Source organism: Theropithecus gelada, chromosome 8, assembly GCF_003255815.1.
Source record: "Theropithecus gelada isolate Dixy chromosome 8, Tgel_1.0, whole genome shotgun sequence".
Classification (NCBI taxonomy): Eukaryota; Metazoa; Chordata; class Mammalia; order Primates; family Cercopithecidae; genus Theropithecus; species Theropithecus gelada.
Genome location: NC_037676.1, coordinates 28,071,695 through 28,088,556, shown reverse-complemented (window position 1 = coordinate 28,088,556; position 16,862 = coordinate 28,071,695). Strand labels below are relative to the sequence as shown.

Here is a 16,862-nt window from a genome sequence, read left to right as displayed (position 1 = left end):
ATTCTCACTAACAAGACTTGGCAAGATGTCGGGCGAATAATTTTTGGCTTCTGCACGGTCCCCACCGCGTGCGTGCACAAACCCCCAGCCAAAAGCCGCCTCTGGGAAATTAAACGCAAAAGATAAATGGGGATGGGGAGGGCTGTTACGTGACCAGGAAAAAGGGATGCCCAGAAACCTGAATCAGGCCCAGAGCTGAAGTCCTTTCAAAAGGTCATTTTTTACGGGTACATTTTCCAGGGTCCAGCTCCGCAGCAAATGTGGACCCTGTCATTTCCTGAAAGGATAATTCACAACTATGCAAAATAGGGTGAAAACGTTTCCCAAACCCGAAAACCTTGTTTTTCCCCCGACCAGGGTTAAACAAACATCTTTTAGGAAGCGTGGACAGAAGTGTAGACGGCTCTCCTCCCTTGGAACACCATTCCGGCAATTAATGCCTCCCTTTGGGTCGTAAAGCAACAAACCCACACCTCACTCGGATCCTGGGCTTCGGGCGGGAGGACTTTCTCTTTCATCTTCCAAGCAGGGGGTTGCCCACGTTCCTGAGGAAGCTATAAAACTGATTTAATGGCTTTGGATGAAAATCGATCACGCTAATACAAACTACGTCTCAGGAATCGCATTTTCAGAAAGGACTGGCCGTGTCGAAAGCGCATGGGGAGTCTGGGGCTAGGAGGTGCCAGGTCCCGCCGGGTGGGCAGCGGCGCTCTGGTCCCCTCTCCACTTGGGTACCCGGGAGAGACCTGCGGGGCTGTCACGCTGGGAAGCGCGAAGGTGCAAAGGGATGAAAGCTCAAACCCGAGCCCCGGCCTCCTCAGCCGGCTATATTCCTTTGACACCGCCCGCGTAGCGGCGGGGTGTAGCGGCTGCACAGGTGCCGGTGTCGGGTTGGAGGCGCGGCGCAGCCTGGGCCAGCGGGCAGACAGCGAAAGGCGCCGCGCGCTCCATTCACAAAGTCCGGGCGCTGCCTGCAGCTCGCGGCGGGTCGGAGGCCGCCTCCCTCTTCCTCTCGGCCTCGGTTTTATGAATGGGCCTGGCGGCGAGCACCCGGCGCCCTGTTTACTCCGCTCTTTGTGACGTCGAGTTCCCGTGACCAGGAGCCAGCTGCAGCGCTCCATTCAAGCTCCGGGGAGGGGGTGGGAGGAGGGGCCCGGAGGGGGCGGGGAGTCAGCGCGGGGGGCGGGGGAGGGCGCCGAGCCCGGAATGGAACGGGGCGGGGCCTGGCGGGGTAGTACCTAGCGCCCCCTCCCCCGGGAGCGCCGAGGAGCATTAATAAATCTCTAAGCCTAGGAGGAAACTCTGGCTGGGGTAGTGCGCGGCGCGTCGGGGGAGCGTGGGGAGCGGCAGCGCCTGCGCCGGTGGCGACAGGAGCCGCGCGACCGGCAAAAATACACGGGAGGCAGCCGCCGAAGAGAGTCCGCGGTCCTCTCCCGTAAACACACTCTCCTCCACCGCCGCCTTCCCCTCCGCGCTGCGCGCCGCCCGGCTGGGCACCCGAGGCCGCTCCAACTGCTATGTGACCGCGAGGCTGCGGGAGGCAGGGGACAGGGGAGAAGAGGCTCGCCCGCGGGAGCCCCTGAGGACCAAGTTTGCGGCCACTTCTGCGGGCGTCCCTTCTTAGCTCTCGCCCGCTTCTTCCTGCAGCCTAGGCGGCCCGGGTGCCCTTCTCTTCCTCGCGCGCCCAGCCGCCTCGGTTCCCGGCGACCATGGTGACGATGGAGGAGCTGCGGGAGATGGACTGCAGCGTGCTCAAAAGGCTGATGAACCGGGACGAGAACGGCGGCGGCGCGGGCGGCAGCGGCAGCCACGGCGCCCTGGGGCTGCCGAGCGGCGGCAAGTGCCTGCTGTTGGACTGCAGACCGTTCCTGGCGCACAGCGCGGGCTACATCCGAGGCTCGGTCAACGTGCGCTGCAACACCATCGTGCGGCGGCGAGCTAAGGGCTCCGTGAGCCTGGAGCAGATTCTGCCCGCGGAGGAGGAGGTGCGTGCCCGCTTGCGCTCCGGCCTCTATTCGGCGGTCATCGTCTACGACGAGCGCAGCCCGCGCGCCGAGAGCCTCCGTGAGGACAGCACCGTGTCGCTGGTGGTGCAGGCACTGCGCCGTAACGCCGAGCGCACTGACATCTGCCTGCTCAAAGGTAAACGCGGGCTCCGGGCGCTAGCTGGAGGAGAAATGGAGGGGGTCTTGGCGGCCTGCACCTTACTGGCACGGGAAGGAGTCCCCGGCGTGATTCGTAGTTGCGGGGATCCCCGCGCGCTCTTTTGTGTGTTGGTGTGTACGGGTTTGCAAGGTTTCTGTGCAAGTGAGAGCTTCAAGTCCTCAGGGACAGTGCGGACGGGTTCCCCCGCTCACCTGCAATTCCGCACCGTCCTAGCGAGGCCCCGTTTATTGAGACTAACGGTCCTGGCCTCGAGGATGAAGCGGCGACTCTGCGCGGCCCATCTTGAGTCCCAAGTACCACGGGGCGCGTGGGGACAAGATAGGCCTGTTGGTTTGGCTTGCCAGGGCCCTGCACTGAGCCGGACCTGGAGAATCAGAGAGGTGGGGAAAAGGGTGAAGAGGGGTGGGCGCCGAGGTACAATTGGCCCTGCCGGTTTCACTGAAAACAAGACCCTGGCAATGCAGAAAGGAGATTGGGTTGCACACACTGTGTAGAGCGATCTGTATCTGCGTTCCCGCTGCCCAACTCCGAGCGCAGCTTGGAAGGTGGCCAATTCCCGTCCCGGGCTAGATCCAGGCTCTGGGAGCAGGAGGCTGGAGGACTGGGTATCTGGGGGACGCCGGGCGGAACCGGTCCTCTAGCTCCTGCAAATCCGGGCAGCGGAGAATGACCACCTTTTGTTCAGCCCGGATTTTCGACTATCTGATGGCGGCGCGTGCCGGATTTTAGCGAGCCCTGGCGAAACTCTTGGCGGCGGGGCTGTCTTGTCACATTTGTAGTCAGACATCCCGGAAAAATCGCGTGCCGTCCGAGTCCCTGGAGGGATCGGGGGCCCGCCACACCTGCAGGGCCGGGTGGGTCCGCGGCCCTCGGGCTAGGGAGCGGGCAGGGCGCTTGGGGTCCGGGCGCTCCCTGCCGCGCTGCGCCCCCCGCCTCCCGCCGCCGCATTCCGCGCATTCTTTCGTGCGGGTAGGGTCTGCGCTTCCGAGCCCGGGAGGCATTTCGGACCCCCCCACACCCCATCAAAGAGCCGCTCCTCCCCCTGCAGGCGCCTTCGCCGCCTGCCTCTTTTCCTTTCCTTTCCTTTCCGCTCCTCTTCCGACCTGTCCACCAGGGAGGAAGGGAGCTGGAGAGGGGCGGAAACCTCTCCCCTCCAAAAAACACAACAAAATTGCTCGGTGCTGAGGAGCCGGGTTCGCCCCTGCCGAACAGCGGGGGGCTTTGTTCTCTGCAGTTGTTTCCTGCCCATTTGACCTGTCAGCTGCTGGGGAAACGCTGCTGTTGACCTTTGGTTGAACTGCTAAGGCGATTTTGCTGATTTTTCTTTCTTTTTCCGCGGGGGCCGTCTTTTGCTCCTCCAATTGAGCCCAGTCCCCCTCCCTTCTCCCCAAAGCGCTCCAAGAGAAAGTGCCAGGAAGGGGCTTGTCCCGGAAGGCCTGACCGCTGAGCGGGGCCAGGTCCTGATTAGGCCACCAGGGTGGGCGTCCGCGCCATTGTTTGAGCTTGTCGGCGCTGGTGGGAGAGATGAGGGCAATTCCTCTGGGACGCAAGTCCCCTGGAGTGGCCGGGGCTGGCCGGGATGTTCCCCGCACGGCGCTGCCCTCGAGTCCCCCCGATAGAGAGCGCGGGCGCGCCTTCCTTCGCTGGCCTCCAAACCCGGGACCCGCGAGAACACAGGAGGGCTGGGGCTGGGCTCCAGCCCCACGTGGAGTCTGGGTTTGTTTTGTTGTGTTTTGGTTTCCTTCCTGGAAGAAATCCCGAGGGGACCGCCCTAGAGCGGCATCTCCGGGACCTCGTCCCTTGGGCTTCCGGGGTTGCAGCCACTTAGGCCCCGCTCCCGGGGAAAAAGGGATTATTTTTTAAGGTTTATTGCCAGGGCGCGCGGCATTTCCCTGTCCCTCGTGAATCCCGTTGAGAGTCCACCTCCCCAACCTCCTCCGTTTCCTCAGCCAAACCGATTCGAAGCCCTGGAGACTCTGGGCGAGGCTAGTGACTGGGTGGGATAGGCCTCTTGGTAAAATGACAGCCCTCGGGTGAGTGGTGAGGTGCCTGGCCAACGGAAGAGAAGTATTTTAAAGGGCTGTTTCCTCCTGGAGCCTGCACTGCCTCTCGTAGTCGGCCCCGATGCGGGCAGGGAGGATCATCTTCGGCATCGCCAGGTGGACATCCTTGCAGATGGAGGTGTGCAGGCCTGGGCCACAGATCAGCTTCGGTCTCTTCTGGAATAGCCCCTCCTCCCCTGCCCCCTGTAACCAGAAGTTCAGCTTCTACTTCACAAGCAAAGGGAGCCTGCCCTTGGAAATAAGCACTTAAAATTGAGAGGTGGGGGAAATCTTCCAGCTTGCTCTGTAGTGGTGATGAACATCTTTGAGGTTAATTGGGCCCTATTCGGTTTAGCTTAGCTGATTTTGACATATGTGTTCAGCAGAGGCCATCTTTAACCCAGTTCCTCTTCCTTGCCCTCTAATGGAAAGCATCCCTAGAGAGGTCAGAAGGAAAAAGTCAGTATCTGCTCCCACAGCTCTGCGGGTAGGGGCTGGGGAAGGAAATCAAGGTGTCTCCCAGGTCTCCAGATACACCTCCCTTCCGTGCCTGGAAGCCAGTGCAGTGGATCAAATGTGGTTTCCCGGGAGGGGGCTCTGGGGCAGAGACCTAAAGAGGAATTTTGAGAAGCAAAGGAAGAAAAAGCTCCTTAGATTATCTCTAGTAAATGCCTTAATTGATGAAGGGTTGGAGAATTTGTTTCCTACTGGAGTTGTTCATTTTATTTTCCAGTGAGGGAATTTATGTATGTCTCATTTCATGTGTGCCTGTGCATGTCTGTAGAGCAGGACAGGAAGCCAGTGGAAGGCCTGAGGGTTGGTGTCTGCCATTCTTGGAGGGGTTAGGGGAAGCAGTAAAAGCAACAGAATATTTTCAGAAGTGATAGCAGCATTCCCAGCCAAAGCTAGCTAATTGTCTTAATTAATTGTATTTTAAAATTCAGTTTTTCTATTTCTGCCACGTTGAGGGGTTACTTCACGTTGAATTGGTTACTCCACGCAGGTGGCAGGAGGTAAACTTTGCTTAATATCAATAAAGTACAGCCTAGCCTTAACATTTCCTCGATTACCCGACTTTTGCTAAAAGCAATAACGAAAAATCTAATGTTTTCTATCTTTGCTAGTAAAGGATTTCCAGTGGGGTAACTTTTTAAAAACTCATTTAAAATCCTGTAAGGCATTTTTAGGGTCAGTTTGGAAATTTTAGCTTTTCAGATTTTATCACAATACACTTCTTAAAATCCCTTTCTCTCTCATTCATAAATCCTTGGATTAGTTTGAGACTCCCCTGGTCATTAGAGAAAGACAAAAAGAGCTTTTGCTTGCCTTATTCTTTGCCTTTAATAACTCCAAATAACAAAACAGTCTGTTATGCAAAAAGATTTCAGGTATAAAAACATTGCCTTCCTTTCCACCTACCCAAAACTTCCCTCAGCCTTTGTCAGTTCTTATTTAAAAGCTGTCCTGGAGCTGTCTGAGAAATGGGGAAGATCATCTAGATATTTCAGTTTCTCCTTCCACTCACCCTATAGTACCCGATAGCCTCCAATAGCCCAGGGCCTGACCATACAGTCCCTGATATTACCGTTTCTGTAGAAAACAGTCACTAAGGCCAATGATGAATGTGGGGGAAGAGGGGCACACTTAACAGCTCTGGAAACTCTGGTGACATTTTTCCATTTTTTCTCTCTCTACCCCCACCATTGCTATCTCTGTTTTCAGTTCCCCAGGAGGGCAATGGCATCAAACAGCACAGCTCTGGGGGATGTCAATATTGCATACCTTTTCTACCTAAAGGGAAAGTGACTAGCTTTTCTGCTTCCAAATATAATAGCCTTTCTGATTGCAAATACGGTAGCTTTTCTGCCTGCAAATGTAATACAATGCCCATGACAGCCAAGGATTGGAAGTATAAGTGCTAGGCCTTACAGGTAATTTTTAACCCAGATTGTAATTCGTTAAATAATTACAATGAAGCAAACTCACTACCTTGGGGGTCATTTACATTGGATGTCTCCAACTAACAAAAGTAACTAAAGACAGATGTAGGTGAAAATTGAAAGTGAAATTTGACCCTTTAGACCATCACAACTTCTTTGGGCTTATCCTAGGTGCTTATAGGAGAGGTGGGCTCCACCCACAAAAATGGGCTGCTCAGAAAAAGGAGGGAGAGAGAAAAGGTGGCCACTTTACCGAACCAAGAAATTACTTGAAAAAAAATCAGAACATCTGAAACCAGATAGCTGATTTCCTTACCGGGAGGCAGTTCCCAGCTAACAAAGAGGAAGCACAACGGGAAGAAAAGTTCACTCCAAAGGAAGGCAGTTTGCTGAATATAGCAGATTGCCCAGGAGGACTGGGAGAGACTGCAAACCAGTTCGAGCCCCCAGCATGGCATTAGGTGTCAGCCAGCTGGCAGGAAGGTCCAGGTGTCTGTGTTCAGAGTCTCAAGGTGAGAAGTTCACTTAGTTGGATTTTAAATACAGCTCAACATTTACATCGGTGCTTACTAAGTCAACACTCACCTAAAGTAGAGTTCCCAAAGGCAAATGGCCTTCAAACAACCCCAGACTTTCTTGCAGAAGCATGACTTTTCTGGCAAGAGCAAGGCCATGAGCCCTGCCTGGGATCTGGCACTATTCTGAGTGTTGGGGGCGTAATGGGGGAAAAGTGGCAGCCACGTTAAGATCCATGATCAAGGCCGGGCGTCGTGGCTCACACCTGCAATCCTAGCAGTTTGAGAGACGGAGGCAGGCAGATCACTTAAGGCCAGGGCAACGTGGCAAACTTGGTCTCTACAAAAAAATATAAAAATTAGCCGGGCGAGGTGGCATGTTTCTGTGTTCTCAGCTACTCAGGAGGCTGAAGCAAGGAGATTGCTTGAGCCCAGGGAAGTAAAGGCTACAGTGAACCATGATCGTGCCACTGCACTGCAGCCTGGGTGATTGAGTGACAGTGACAGACCCTGTCTGGGGGAAAAAAAAGATCCATGACCATAGTCACCACCAAAGGACAGTCTTCCCCATCACAAATCGCATTAACAGTGCTATTATGGTGATATTCTCAGCGCTACATCAATCTGCCCTTTTTAAAGTACTTTTACATACATTATCTCCTACTCCTGCAAGGGATGGGGGAGTGCGGGGGAGAGCTTCTGATGAGGGGTCCTCATTTCCACTAAACTTTGAAAATTGCCTTCCTGTATGAGGATGTGAGGAGGAGGAGGCACGGCGGAGGTGAACTCTAGATGGAGTTATTCTTCAAGTAAGTCTGATGAAAATCACACTCTTTTTTTCTTCCAGACTTTAAAATTATAAAATAAAGGTGATAAAATGAGAGATTTAGGAATAGAAAATATATTCTTGAATAAGAACATGGGAAAAACAGGTTGAAATTAGTAAGAAACCTGCTATGGAATTACATTCAGTAGGACACAGACACGTTCCATACATTCATTTCATACCTTCAAAGGACATAGGAGACACAGAATTCATTCATTCAGAATGGCACATCTGATGATGAAAATATTCAGAAGATAGAAATGCAGCATTTAGGCACCTGCTGCTTCAGAGCTGGCAAAACTGACCCGCAAATAAGTAGATCCTGGATATTTAGAAGCACAGGATACTGGAACTTAAAGATCATTATAATAATAAATTCTTACATTTTGAGAGTGGGAAAAACCGGAGTTGAGGAGGGAACATACTTGGCCAAGTTCCACAACTCGAGTTGGACTTCACCTGGATCTGTCTCCACTTCTCCTTGCACACCTGCTAGGGGCACGGGATGGAGCCCTGCCCCTTTGTAGACAATGAAAATAAGCTTTCGCTTTCATGATTTTCTTGGAATAAAACTTGGTGGTCTAAATCTAGCTCTTGAAAGAGCTGTGACTATGGTACTTGCATGGATTTGGGGATGGATAGGAGGGACTGAGTGGAAGTAGCCTTAGAATAATCTTTTTTTGACCCCGCCCACAGTGAGAAACGCATTTTAATTTATATCGTGACCCAGGAGAGGGATACATGCACATGTGAAAAAATGTTCCATGAAATGATATCCTCTTTAAGGGTAATACATCCTCCTAATTCCTATTCTATTGTATTCAGTTTTTAAAATGTGGGTCATGACTCTTTAATGACAGCCTGGATTAGGAAAGCAATGGATAGAAGCAGAGTTTGGTGAAATACCAGCAGTGCCCTATTTGGATCAGTTCTGTCTTTGCATGAAAAGTCTGTCTTCACTTGAGGAAACCTGCAGGCACTGCCCCCTGGAGAAGGGCCCCCCAGGAAGGGATGGAAGGCAGAGGTGGCATAGATTGACACCCAGAGATGACTTACTGGGTCTTGGCCCTGTGGGAGGTGGACTTGAGCAGCTTCTTCCACCGATGGATAAATGCTAACTTGCATGCATCCTCCCGCGTCACCTTCACTGTATCCTCAGGGCTCCACCAACCCAGAGCATATCGTTCTCACCCATGAGTGCTGGCCTGAGTGCAGCCCAGGGCCCACCAGAAGGAACTCCCTTTAGTGTAGCATCTTGTGACAACCAGCCACAGACCCCCAAAAGCTGGCGACCATTGTCAGGGACGAGAACCTTCCAGTGCTCCTGCCCCTTGAGCGAATTTGCTTCTTCACCTTGTTCCTTTTTGCTTGTTCTTTAAAACTCCCCCAGAGGAAACTGACTTTCCCGTAATCATTTTTCTGCTGCCTTCTAATGGTGCCTTTTCCAAACAGTTTTGATCAGCCTGGGGGAGATGTCGAACGGCCCCCTCAGGCCAGATCTAGCCTGTTTCCCATGTAATGGGTCACGTCGGCACTCCCTGCCTCCCACACCACTCCGTGGCCAGCAGCCGACTCCAGGTCCCTGAGAAGGGTTCTGCTGAGTGGCAGCAATGGCCATGCCTGGGAGAGAAGATGGAACCCTTCCTCTTTTTTCACTATGAGGTCTGGAGGTCTCCCGAAACCAGGAGACAGGTTTGTGGGAGAGCAGGCTGTCAAATGTGCAGTACCTTACCAGCATTACCCCATCCCCTGGTTCCTCTTTGGCCTTTGAGGATCTCTGCTGAGGGTACCCAAGGGCACCCCTCCATGTAGGCACAGGGAAGGGAAAACTTCCTAATCTGTCTCCCTGATGCAAGGCACAGAGCCTGGCTGTTGGAACCAGTCCTCAAAGGCCTCTGTGCAGGGGACTTTCATCACCTCTTACAGACAAGGAAGAGGCTCTGAGAGGTTCAGGAGGGCCGGGCTGCACAGCTGATAAATGCTCCGAGTGGGGTGCAACCTCATAGCAGAGCCTGTGCCCTTTTCGGAACTTCATTCCAGTGCCCTGTTCCATACCCTCAGCAATGGGGACAACATCCTCTCAGCTGCTCTGGGCTCTTCCTGCTTCTCCAGCCCTGAAGGTCGCTCTGCTCTGTGACCATGGGGCCTGCCCTGGCACTCCTGGGCCACCCAACCATTCACTTTCAAGTGCAGGCGACAGCTTGTCTGTCTTGGTGGTGAGTTTTTGCAGGACACCACCTGTGTCTAACATGTCGTTTAAAAATGTGTTTTAATAGCTCAGATTATGTAATAGACACAAAAGGATCATGTAGTTAGAATTTTTACAAATCCTAGAGAAGTATATAGAGTAACAAGTGATGGCTTGGGATACAAGTGCTCAACCTCTGTTAATGAATGGGTTTCCCTTCCACTTTCTCCGAAAGGGAGCATGGACCGAAGTTTCCCATCACTGAGGCCCTTGAGGGACTTCAGCTGCAGACAGATATTTCCTTCCTCTTTCCCCATCCTCTAATTACTGCATTTTGGGCAGCAGTGATGGCAGCCGAATAAGGAAAGGGGTTTATGATGGGAGGGAGGGGGTGCTTCTGTGATGAGGTGGCTGCCGAGGCCACCAGCATGACCGAGGCTGGCGGTACCAGCTCTGCCAGCAGGTTTTCCATCCAGGGAGGCTGGTCACTGTGACTCAGCAGGAACAAGGGCCTGTGACCAGAGAGAGATCCATTTATATCCTGAGGGAGGGAGAGGAGGGGAATAGAGAAGCCTCCGGTCAGAGAGGAAAAAATGTACACCCTGTTTCTATAAGCCTTATGATGTGGTAGAGAACCGTTTCCTTCCTCTCGGTAGGAAGCAGTCTTTAGGGTTGGGATTTGGGGCAAGTGACTGACTCACCATCACATGTCTGCAAATTGGAAAATTTCTATGAATGGCCCTAGGGCACAGAGGTCCTATGTCACTGTCACGAAGATCGCAAAGGTAGCGACATCCGGGACCATTGGCCAACTTGTCATTGGAGTCAGTTGAATGGGTCTGTTGGAATGGCGGTTCTCCAACGCACAGGCCCTACTGAATCAATCAAATCCATTTCTGGCCCTACCGAAACTGCAAAATAAAAATAAAAGCAGGGCCATACATTGATAGCACTGTGAATTGGAAGTTGGCCGCAAAAGGAAGTCCCAGAGATCACAAGAAAGCCAGAGATAGGGCTTGAAAGGTTGTCTTTTTGGAAGGCCTCCCTGTGGCCTCTCCCTGAATCCCACCCGCCTCCACCCCTCCTGAATAGGAGCACCCACCCTATCCCAGCTCAGCTGGCCATTTATCTCCTTCTCCTTCTCCTTCTCCTTCTTTCTTCTTCTTTCTTCTTCTTTCTTCTTCTTTCTTCTTCTTTCTTCTTCTTTCTTCTCTTTTTATTTAAAAGATCTCCCTTCTCTGGAAGATGACCCCACAGATAACCATTCCAGGGCTTACCCACTCTCAGGTCAGGAAATCCTTCCTTGCCCCAAACGTGCATGTAGCATGAGGGATTTATTTAGATTTCAGCCCGTTTTCTCTTGTTCTGGCCTCTTGGTGACAGAACAGCTGTTCATGAGGATGTGCAATGGGCATCTGCTCCCTTACTGAGATCCAGAAGAGTTTGTGCCAGGGTCATTTTTTTTTCCCTTCTTTCTCACATTGGAGAACCTCCCCCGAGGAAGGGCTGGAATCAGGGGTGGCAGGTGTCTCTACAGGTGCTTAGTGTCCTTGGAATCCCAGCGTGACCTTCCCTTCTCTGTTTTGTGATTGCCCTGAGGAGCTACTCCGCAGAGTCCCTTCTGCACATCCCCTGCACGTCTTCCTTTGTATGTCTTCCTCTCTAACCCAGGTCTTGTCCATAAAGCTTATCCTGCCAGCTTTGCTGCAGTCCTGGCGAGTGTGTCCTCTGCATCTCTGGAAACCGCTCCATGGCCATTCTCTAGGTCCACAGCGCCACCCAGTGGCCAATAGGGAGCACTCCAGCCTCTGCCTTTCCAAGCGGCCCGCCTGAGTTCATTCTGACTTCTGTTGGCTTAGTGACCCCATTAACCTGAGCTTTCTCCTTTACAGGCGGCTATGAGAGGTTTTCCTCCGAGTACCCAGAATTCTGTTCTAAAACCAAGGCCCTGGCAGCCATTCCACCCCCGGTTCCTCCCAGTGCCACAGAGCCCTTGGACCTGGGCTGCAGCTCCTGCGGGACCCCACTACACGACCAGGTAGACTCGGGGGGCAGCGCTTGGAAGTGGGGGGCAGGGGCAGCGTAGGGGCCAAGGGATGCCTTCTTTTCAGAATTCCAAAGGTGTTTTTTGTCTTTGCTTTTGAGATAGTCTTGCTCTGTCACCCAGGAGTGCAGTGGTGTGATCATAGCTCACTGCAGCCTCGAACTCCTGGGTTCAAGGGATCCTCCCTGGTAGCTGGGACTACAGGTGATGCTACCATGCCTGGCTAATTTAAAAAGTTTCTTGGAAGAGACAGGGAGTCTTGCTTTGTTGCCCAGGCTGGTCTTGAACTCCTGGCCTCAAGTGATCCTCCTGCTTTGGCCTCCCAAAGTGTCGGGATCACAGGGGTGAGCCACCACATCCAATCCTGAGATTTTTTTTTAAGTCTTTGAATGTTATACCTCAATTTGGGGAGCATGCGGTGAACCCTGAGTATTGGGGTGGGATGTTTGGTAGGGCCCATTTACTCCTTGGAAATCTTCCCCTTCCCTCTCTAAATCTCCTCCTAAGAAAACAGTCTAAAGACACGACTCCCTGGCTTGACCTCTAGCGTGGTGTGTGGACAAGTGAGGAGGCCTCCAGAAGCCCTTGGGGACCTGCGGTATGGGAAGCTGAGGTCATCCTCCTTTGAAGTAGCAGGCCATGAAATACATCTCAGTCCCCGACAGGCAGGCTTCCCCCATGTATCAGCCAAATGGACACAGATGGTCACCCACCCTCCCTCCAAGAAAACTTGCTTGAGCCACTGTGTTTCTTACAAGCCCACCCTCCAGCCCTTTCAGTTAGATGGACTCTGCTGCCCACATCTCATGTGCTGAATTTAAGCCACCGTTGCCTCATTTTACCAAGATCCTTTCTCTTGTCTGTGTGGCCAAGAAGGCATCAGCTTATTTACTTATTTTTAGAGACAGAGTCTCACTCTGTTACCCAGACTTGAGTCCTGTGGCGCAATCATAGCTCACTGCAGCTTCAAACTCCTGGGCTCAAATGATCCTCCCATTTCAGAGTCCCAGGCAGCTGGGATTACAGATGTGCACCGTCATGCCAGGTTCATTTTTTGTAGAGACGAGGTCTCACTGTGTTGCCCATGTTGGTCTTGAACTCCTGGCTCACATGATCCTCCCACCTCAGCCTCCTAAAGTGCTGGGATTACAGGCGTGAGCCCCTGCACACCTGTTTTTGATATGCCCAGTGAATACATATCCAACCAAATAAGTATCTAAACCACACAGCAAGTGGCTTGATGATTAGCAGATACAAACTCAGTGTCACAGATGGTGCCATAAGGCCAGCATTGTCCTGCCACTTCTTTGCCATGGGCGAGGTGGGCTGCAGAAGAGTCCCACAAGACTTTACCTGCCCCGGTCTTCCTGCCCACAAGTAGAGAGCAAAGGCTGGGGAAGTCCCACTGGGCCCATCACCCCTCCAGGAGCTCCAGGAGGCTACAGGGGGAGCCTGGGAGGGCCAGGCTAGCAGGCATTCTCCCCGGGCCTGGAAAGGATAGCTCTTCTTAGACAAGCTTCCACTCCCTGTGCCAGGCACCTTACTCTCATGTCGTTTGGGGGCGTTTGTTTCCCTTTCTGTGCAGGGGGGTCCTGTGGAGATCCTTCCCTTCCTCTACCTCGGCAGTGCCTACCATGCTGCCCGGAGAGACATGCTGGACACCCTGGGCATCACAGCTCTGTTGAATGTCTCCTCGGACTGCCCAAACCACTTTGAAGGACACTATCAGTACAAGTGCATCCCGGTGGAAGATAACCACAAGGCTGACATCAGCTCCTGGTTCATGGAAGCCATAGAGTACATCGGTAGGCTGGCCCTGCTCTCAGGTTCCTGGGTCCAAGGGCTGGTGGGAACGATGAGAAGGAACCCCTGTAAGCCTGGGTTGAGGGTGGACATGGGAGGCACTGAATCCAAGGATCCCCATTCCCCCTCTCCCTCACTGGGAAGGCTTGCACGTTGGATGTTTGGTTGGGAGGAAGGAGGGAAGATGGACCTACACCCAGGCTTAGCTTGCAGAGCCAGTCACTGTCCCCTTGGGTGGCTCCGGTGCCTAGATGGTAAGAGTTTTTGGATGGGGAGGAAGACACAGGGAGCATTGAGTCACAGTTTTTATTTTATTTCTATTTATTTATTTATTTTGAGACAGAGCCTTGCCCTGTCGCCCAGGCTGGAATGCAGTGGTGCCATCTCAGCTCACTGCAGCCTCCGCCTTCTGGGTGCAAGTGATTCTCCTACCTCAGCCTCTGGAGTAGCTGGGACTACAAATGTGCCACCACGCCCAGCTAATTTTTGTATTTTTGTAGAGACAGTTTCATCATATTGCCCAGGCTGGTCTTGAACTCCTGAGCTCAAGTGATCCGCCCACCTTGGCCTCCCAAAGTGCTGGGATTACAGGCGTGAGCCACCACCCTGGACCCTACTGTTTTGTTTCTGCAAATGGAAATCCTTGAACGGATAATGGGATTTAACCTGCTCCAGCATAGTGATTGGAGAAAATAGACCTCAGAATGGGGGGCATTCTAGAGAATCTCCCACATGGGTTTTCTTCCTCCCAAGTCCTTGGTCTAGCATGGCTAGTCCTTCCTTCAGAGCGCCCCACCCTCAGGTGCTGGCCAGTGCCCCTGGTCGGGCGGGGTCTGCAGAAACGCGCACTAACCTGTTGAACCCTGTCCCCAGATGCAGTGAAGGACTGCCGCGGGCGCGTGCTGGTGCACTGCCAGGCGGGCATCTCGCGCTCAGCCACCATCTGCCTGGCCTACCTGATGATGAAGAAGCGGGTGAGGCTGGAGGAGGCCTTCGAGTTCGTTAAGCAGCGCCGCAGCATCATCTCGCCCAACTTCAGCTTCATGGGGCAGCTGCTGCAGTTCGAGTCCCAGGTGCTGGCCACGTCCTGTGCCGCGGAGGCCGCCAGCCCCTCGGGACCCCTGCGGGAGCGGGGCAAGACCCCCGCCACCCCCACCTCGCAGTTCGTCTTCAGCTTTCCGGTCTCCGTGGGCGTGCACTCGGCCCCCAGCAGCCTGCCCTACCTGCACAGCCCCATCACCACCTCCCCCAGCTGTTAGAGCTGCCCTGGGGGCCCCAGAACCAGAGCTGGCTCCCAGCAAGGGTAGGACGGGACACATGCGGGCAGAAAGTTGGAACTGAGCAGCTGGGAGCAGGCGACCGAGCTCCTTCCCCATCGTTTCTCCTTGGCCCACGACGAGGCCAGCCAGAATGGCAATAAGGACTCCGAATACATATTAAAAGCAAACAGAACACTCCAACTTAGAGCAATAACGGCTGCCGCAGCAGCCAGGGAAGACCTTGGTTTGGTTTATGTGTCAGTTTCACTTTTCCGATAGAAATTTCTTACCTCATTTTTTTAAGCAGTAAGGCTTGAAGTGATGAAACCCACAGATCCTAGCAAATGTGCCCAACCAGCTTTACTAAAGGGGGAGGAAGGGAGGGCAAAGGGATGGGAGGACAAGTTTCCCAGAAGTGCCTGGTTCTGTGTGCTTGTCCCTTTGTTGTCGTCGTTGTGGTTACAGGAATTTCGTTTTTTAAAAGAAATCTTCAAGGGTGTGGTTTTCATTTCTCAGTCACCAACAGGTGAATATTTACGCTTAATAATAAAGTATTTATTAAGACTTTCTTCAGAGTATGTAAGTACAAGAAGTCTAGTGACAGTGGATTTAGAATATATTTATGTTGATGTCAAACAGCTGAGCGCGGTAGCATGCAGATGTCAAAGCAGTTAGGAAGTAAATGGTGTCTTGTAGATACGTGCAAGGTAACGTGATGAGCACCTTGCATTAATTGCCACTGAGAAGCAGGCAGGGTGGGTGGGAGGAGGAAGAAAGGAAAGGATTAGGTTTGAATTGCCTTTTAAAAAAAAAAAGAGAGAGAGAGGATCTCACTGTGTTGCCCAGGCTGGTCTCAAACTCTTGGGCTCAAGAGATCCTCCCACCTCAGCCTCCTAAGTAGCTGGGACTGCAGGCATTTGTCATCATGACCAATGTGAATTGCTTTTGAAGCTGGTTCCTGGGCACCAGCTAGGCCACTGAAGCAATTTTAGACCACAGTAAGTCAAGCTTTTTTCTCTCCAATGATCACTAGGTGATTGGAGCATTTTTCGCATAAACCTGCCTAAGACTTGTCTATCGTCTGTGATCAATGCCATATTACACTAAGGTGCTCCTGGAAAATTGGGTGCAGTTCAAATTTTCCTACAGCAAATCATTTGGCAAGGCCAGCCATTGGGGAAACCAGACAACTAGAGATAACCCTGAAATGAATCCTTTTGTAAATTGAAGCACCATCTTTTCCTTTTTGCATAAATTGGAGGTTTTAATTTTCGGGCAGTTACCTGAAGTGAAATATACCAACAATTTCTTGTGTTCTTTAAATTCCTAGTTAAATGAGTATTTTCTCGAATCACTATGCTGGAGCAGGCTAAATCCCTCTTTTGAATTGAGAGGGGAATGGACACCACATTTCAGGTCTCCTCGAAGTGTGGAAGGGCAAGAGAGCATCAGTGAGCTGATTGTGGATTGCTTATATCGGATTCCATTGGTATGAATTTCCCAAACTGGAAACCAAAGCGCCAGGGTGGGGTCGCGGCTGACTGCTGCTGAGCCGGCTGGCCACTGGCTCCCGTGACGTGCATCATGGGCACGCAGGCGCCATTTTGAATCTGTCGTGGGCACGTGGGTGCCATTTTGAATCCTTAGTTCGGCCTTTCTACATGGGGAATGGCTTTGGAGGGAGACACATTTTCTGTGGGGAGGGTTTGGGGGGAAGGGAGGAGGGAACAAGCTACATGCTATTTTGTTTGTAGTATTGTGGAACAGTCTTGTTATGGAGTGCCCGATTAGAGGTTATTGCAAACTTGTCTAGAAGTGAGAGCATGGTTTTTTTTTTTTTTTAGCCGTTTGAGAGTCTACATCTAATGAACATTCTTGCTCACCCATAAATAATGTCAAGCTTCAATGTTAACGTCACGTTGGGATGCTGTTTCTCATCTGGCATCCTAGACAGGACCAGGTTGGTTACCGTCCCTTCCATGGACCATGAACCTGTGATGGCATCATTCGTCCTGACTTTGCCAAGCTCTGCCTGTGGGCGAGGCCAGAGCTCCCATGGGCAATTTTTAGAAGAGCCAG

At 52.4% G+C, this 16,862-nt stretch overlaps 1 protein-coding gene across 2 annotated transcripts; it reads left to right on the top strand.

Moving 5' to 3' along the window:
- The first annotated feature begins 1,239 nt into the window (after positions 1 to 1,239).
- On the top strand, positions 1,240 to 15,351 carry DUSP4 (dual specificity phosphatase 4). Of its 2 annotated transcripts, XM_025394666.1 has the most exons (5): positions 1,314 to 1,449; positions 1,693 to 2,142; positions 11,570 to 11,715; positions 13,307 to 13,526; positions 14,398 to 15,351. In XM_025394666.1, the coding sequence occupies exons 2-5, from the start codon at positions 1,710 to 1,712 to the stop codon at positions 14,781 to 14,783; spliced, it is 1,185 nt and encodes a 394-aa protein (XP_025250451.1). In that variant the 5' UTR covers positions 1,314 to 1,449; positions 1,693 to 1,709; the 3' UTR covers positions 14,784 to 15,351. The 2 variants fall into 2 exon arrangements, with proteins under 2 accessions (XP_025250450.1, XP_025250451.1); XM_025394665.1 differs by having other exon boundaries at positions 1,240 to 2,142.
- Positions 15,352 to 16,862: the final 1,511 nt, after the last annotated feature.

Bases quoted from the DNA above. Each gene is read 5' to 3' on its own strand.
- DUSP4 (XM_025394665.1), top strand. From the start codon at position 1,710: ATGGTGACGATGGAGGAGCTGCGGGAGATGGACTGCAGCGTGCTCAAA. The intron at 2,143-11,569 runs GTAAACGCGGGC...TCTCCTTTACAG, and splicing joins TGACATCTGCCTGCTCAAAG to GCGGCTATGAGAGGTTTTCC. The intron at 11,716-13,306 runs GTAGACTCGGGG...CTTTCTGTGCAG, and splicing joins GGACCCCACTACACGACCAG to GGGGGTCCTGTGGAGATCCT.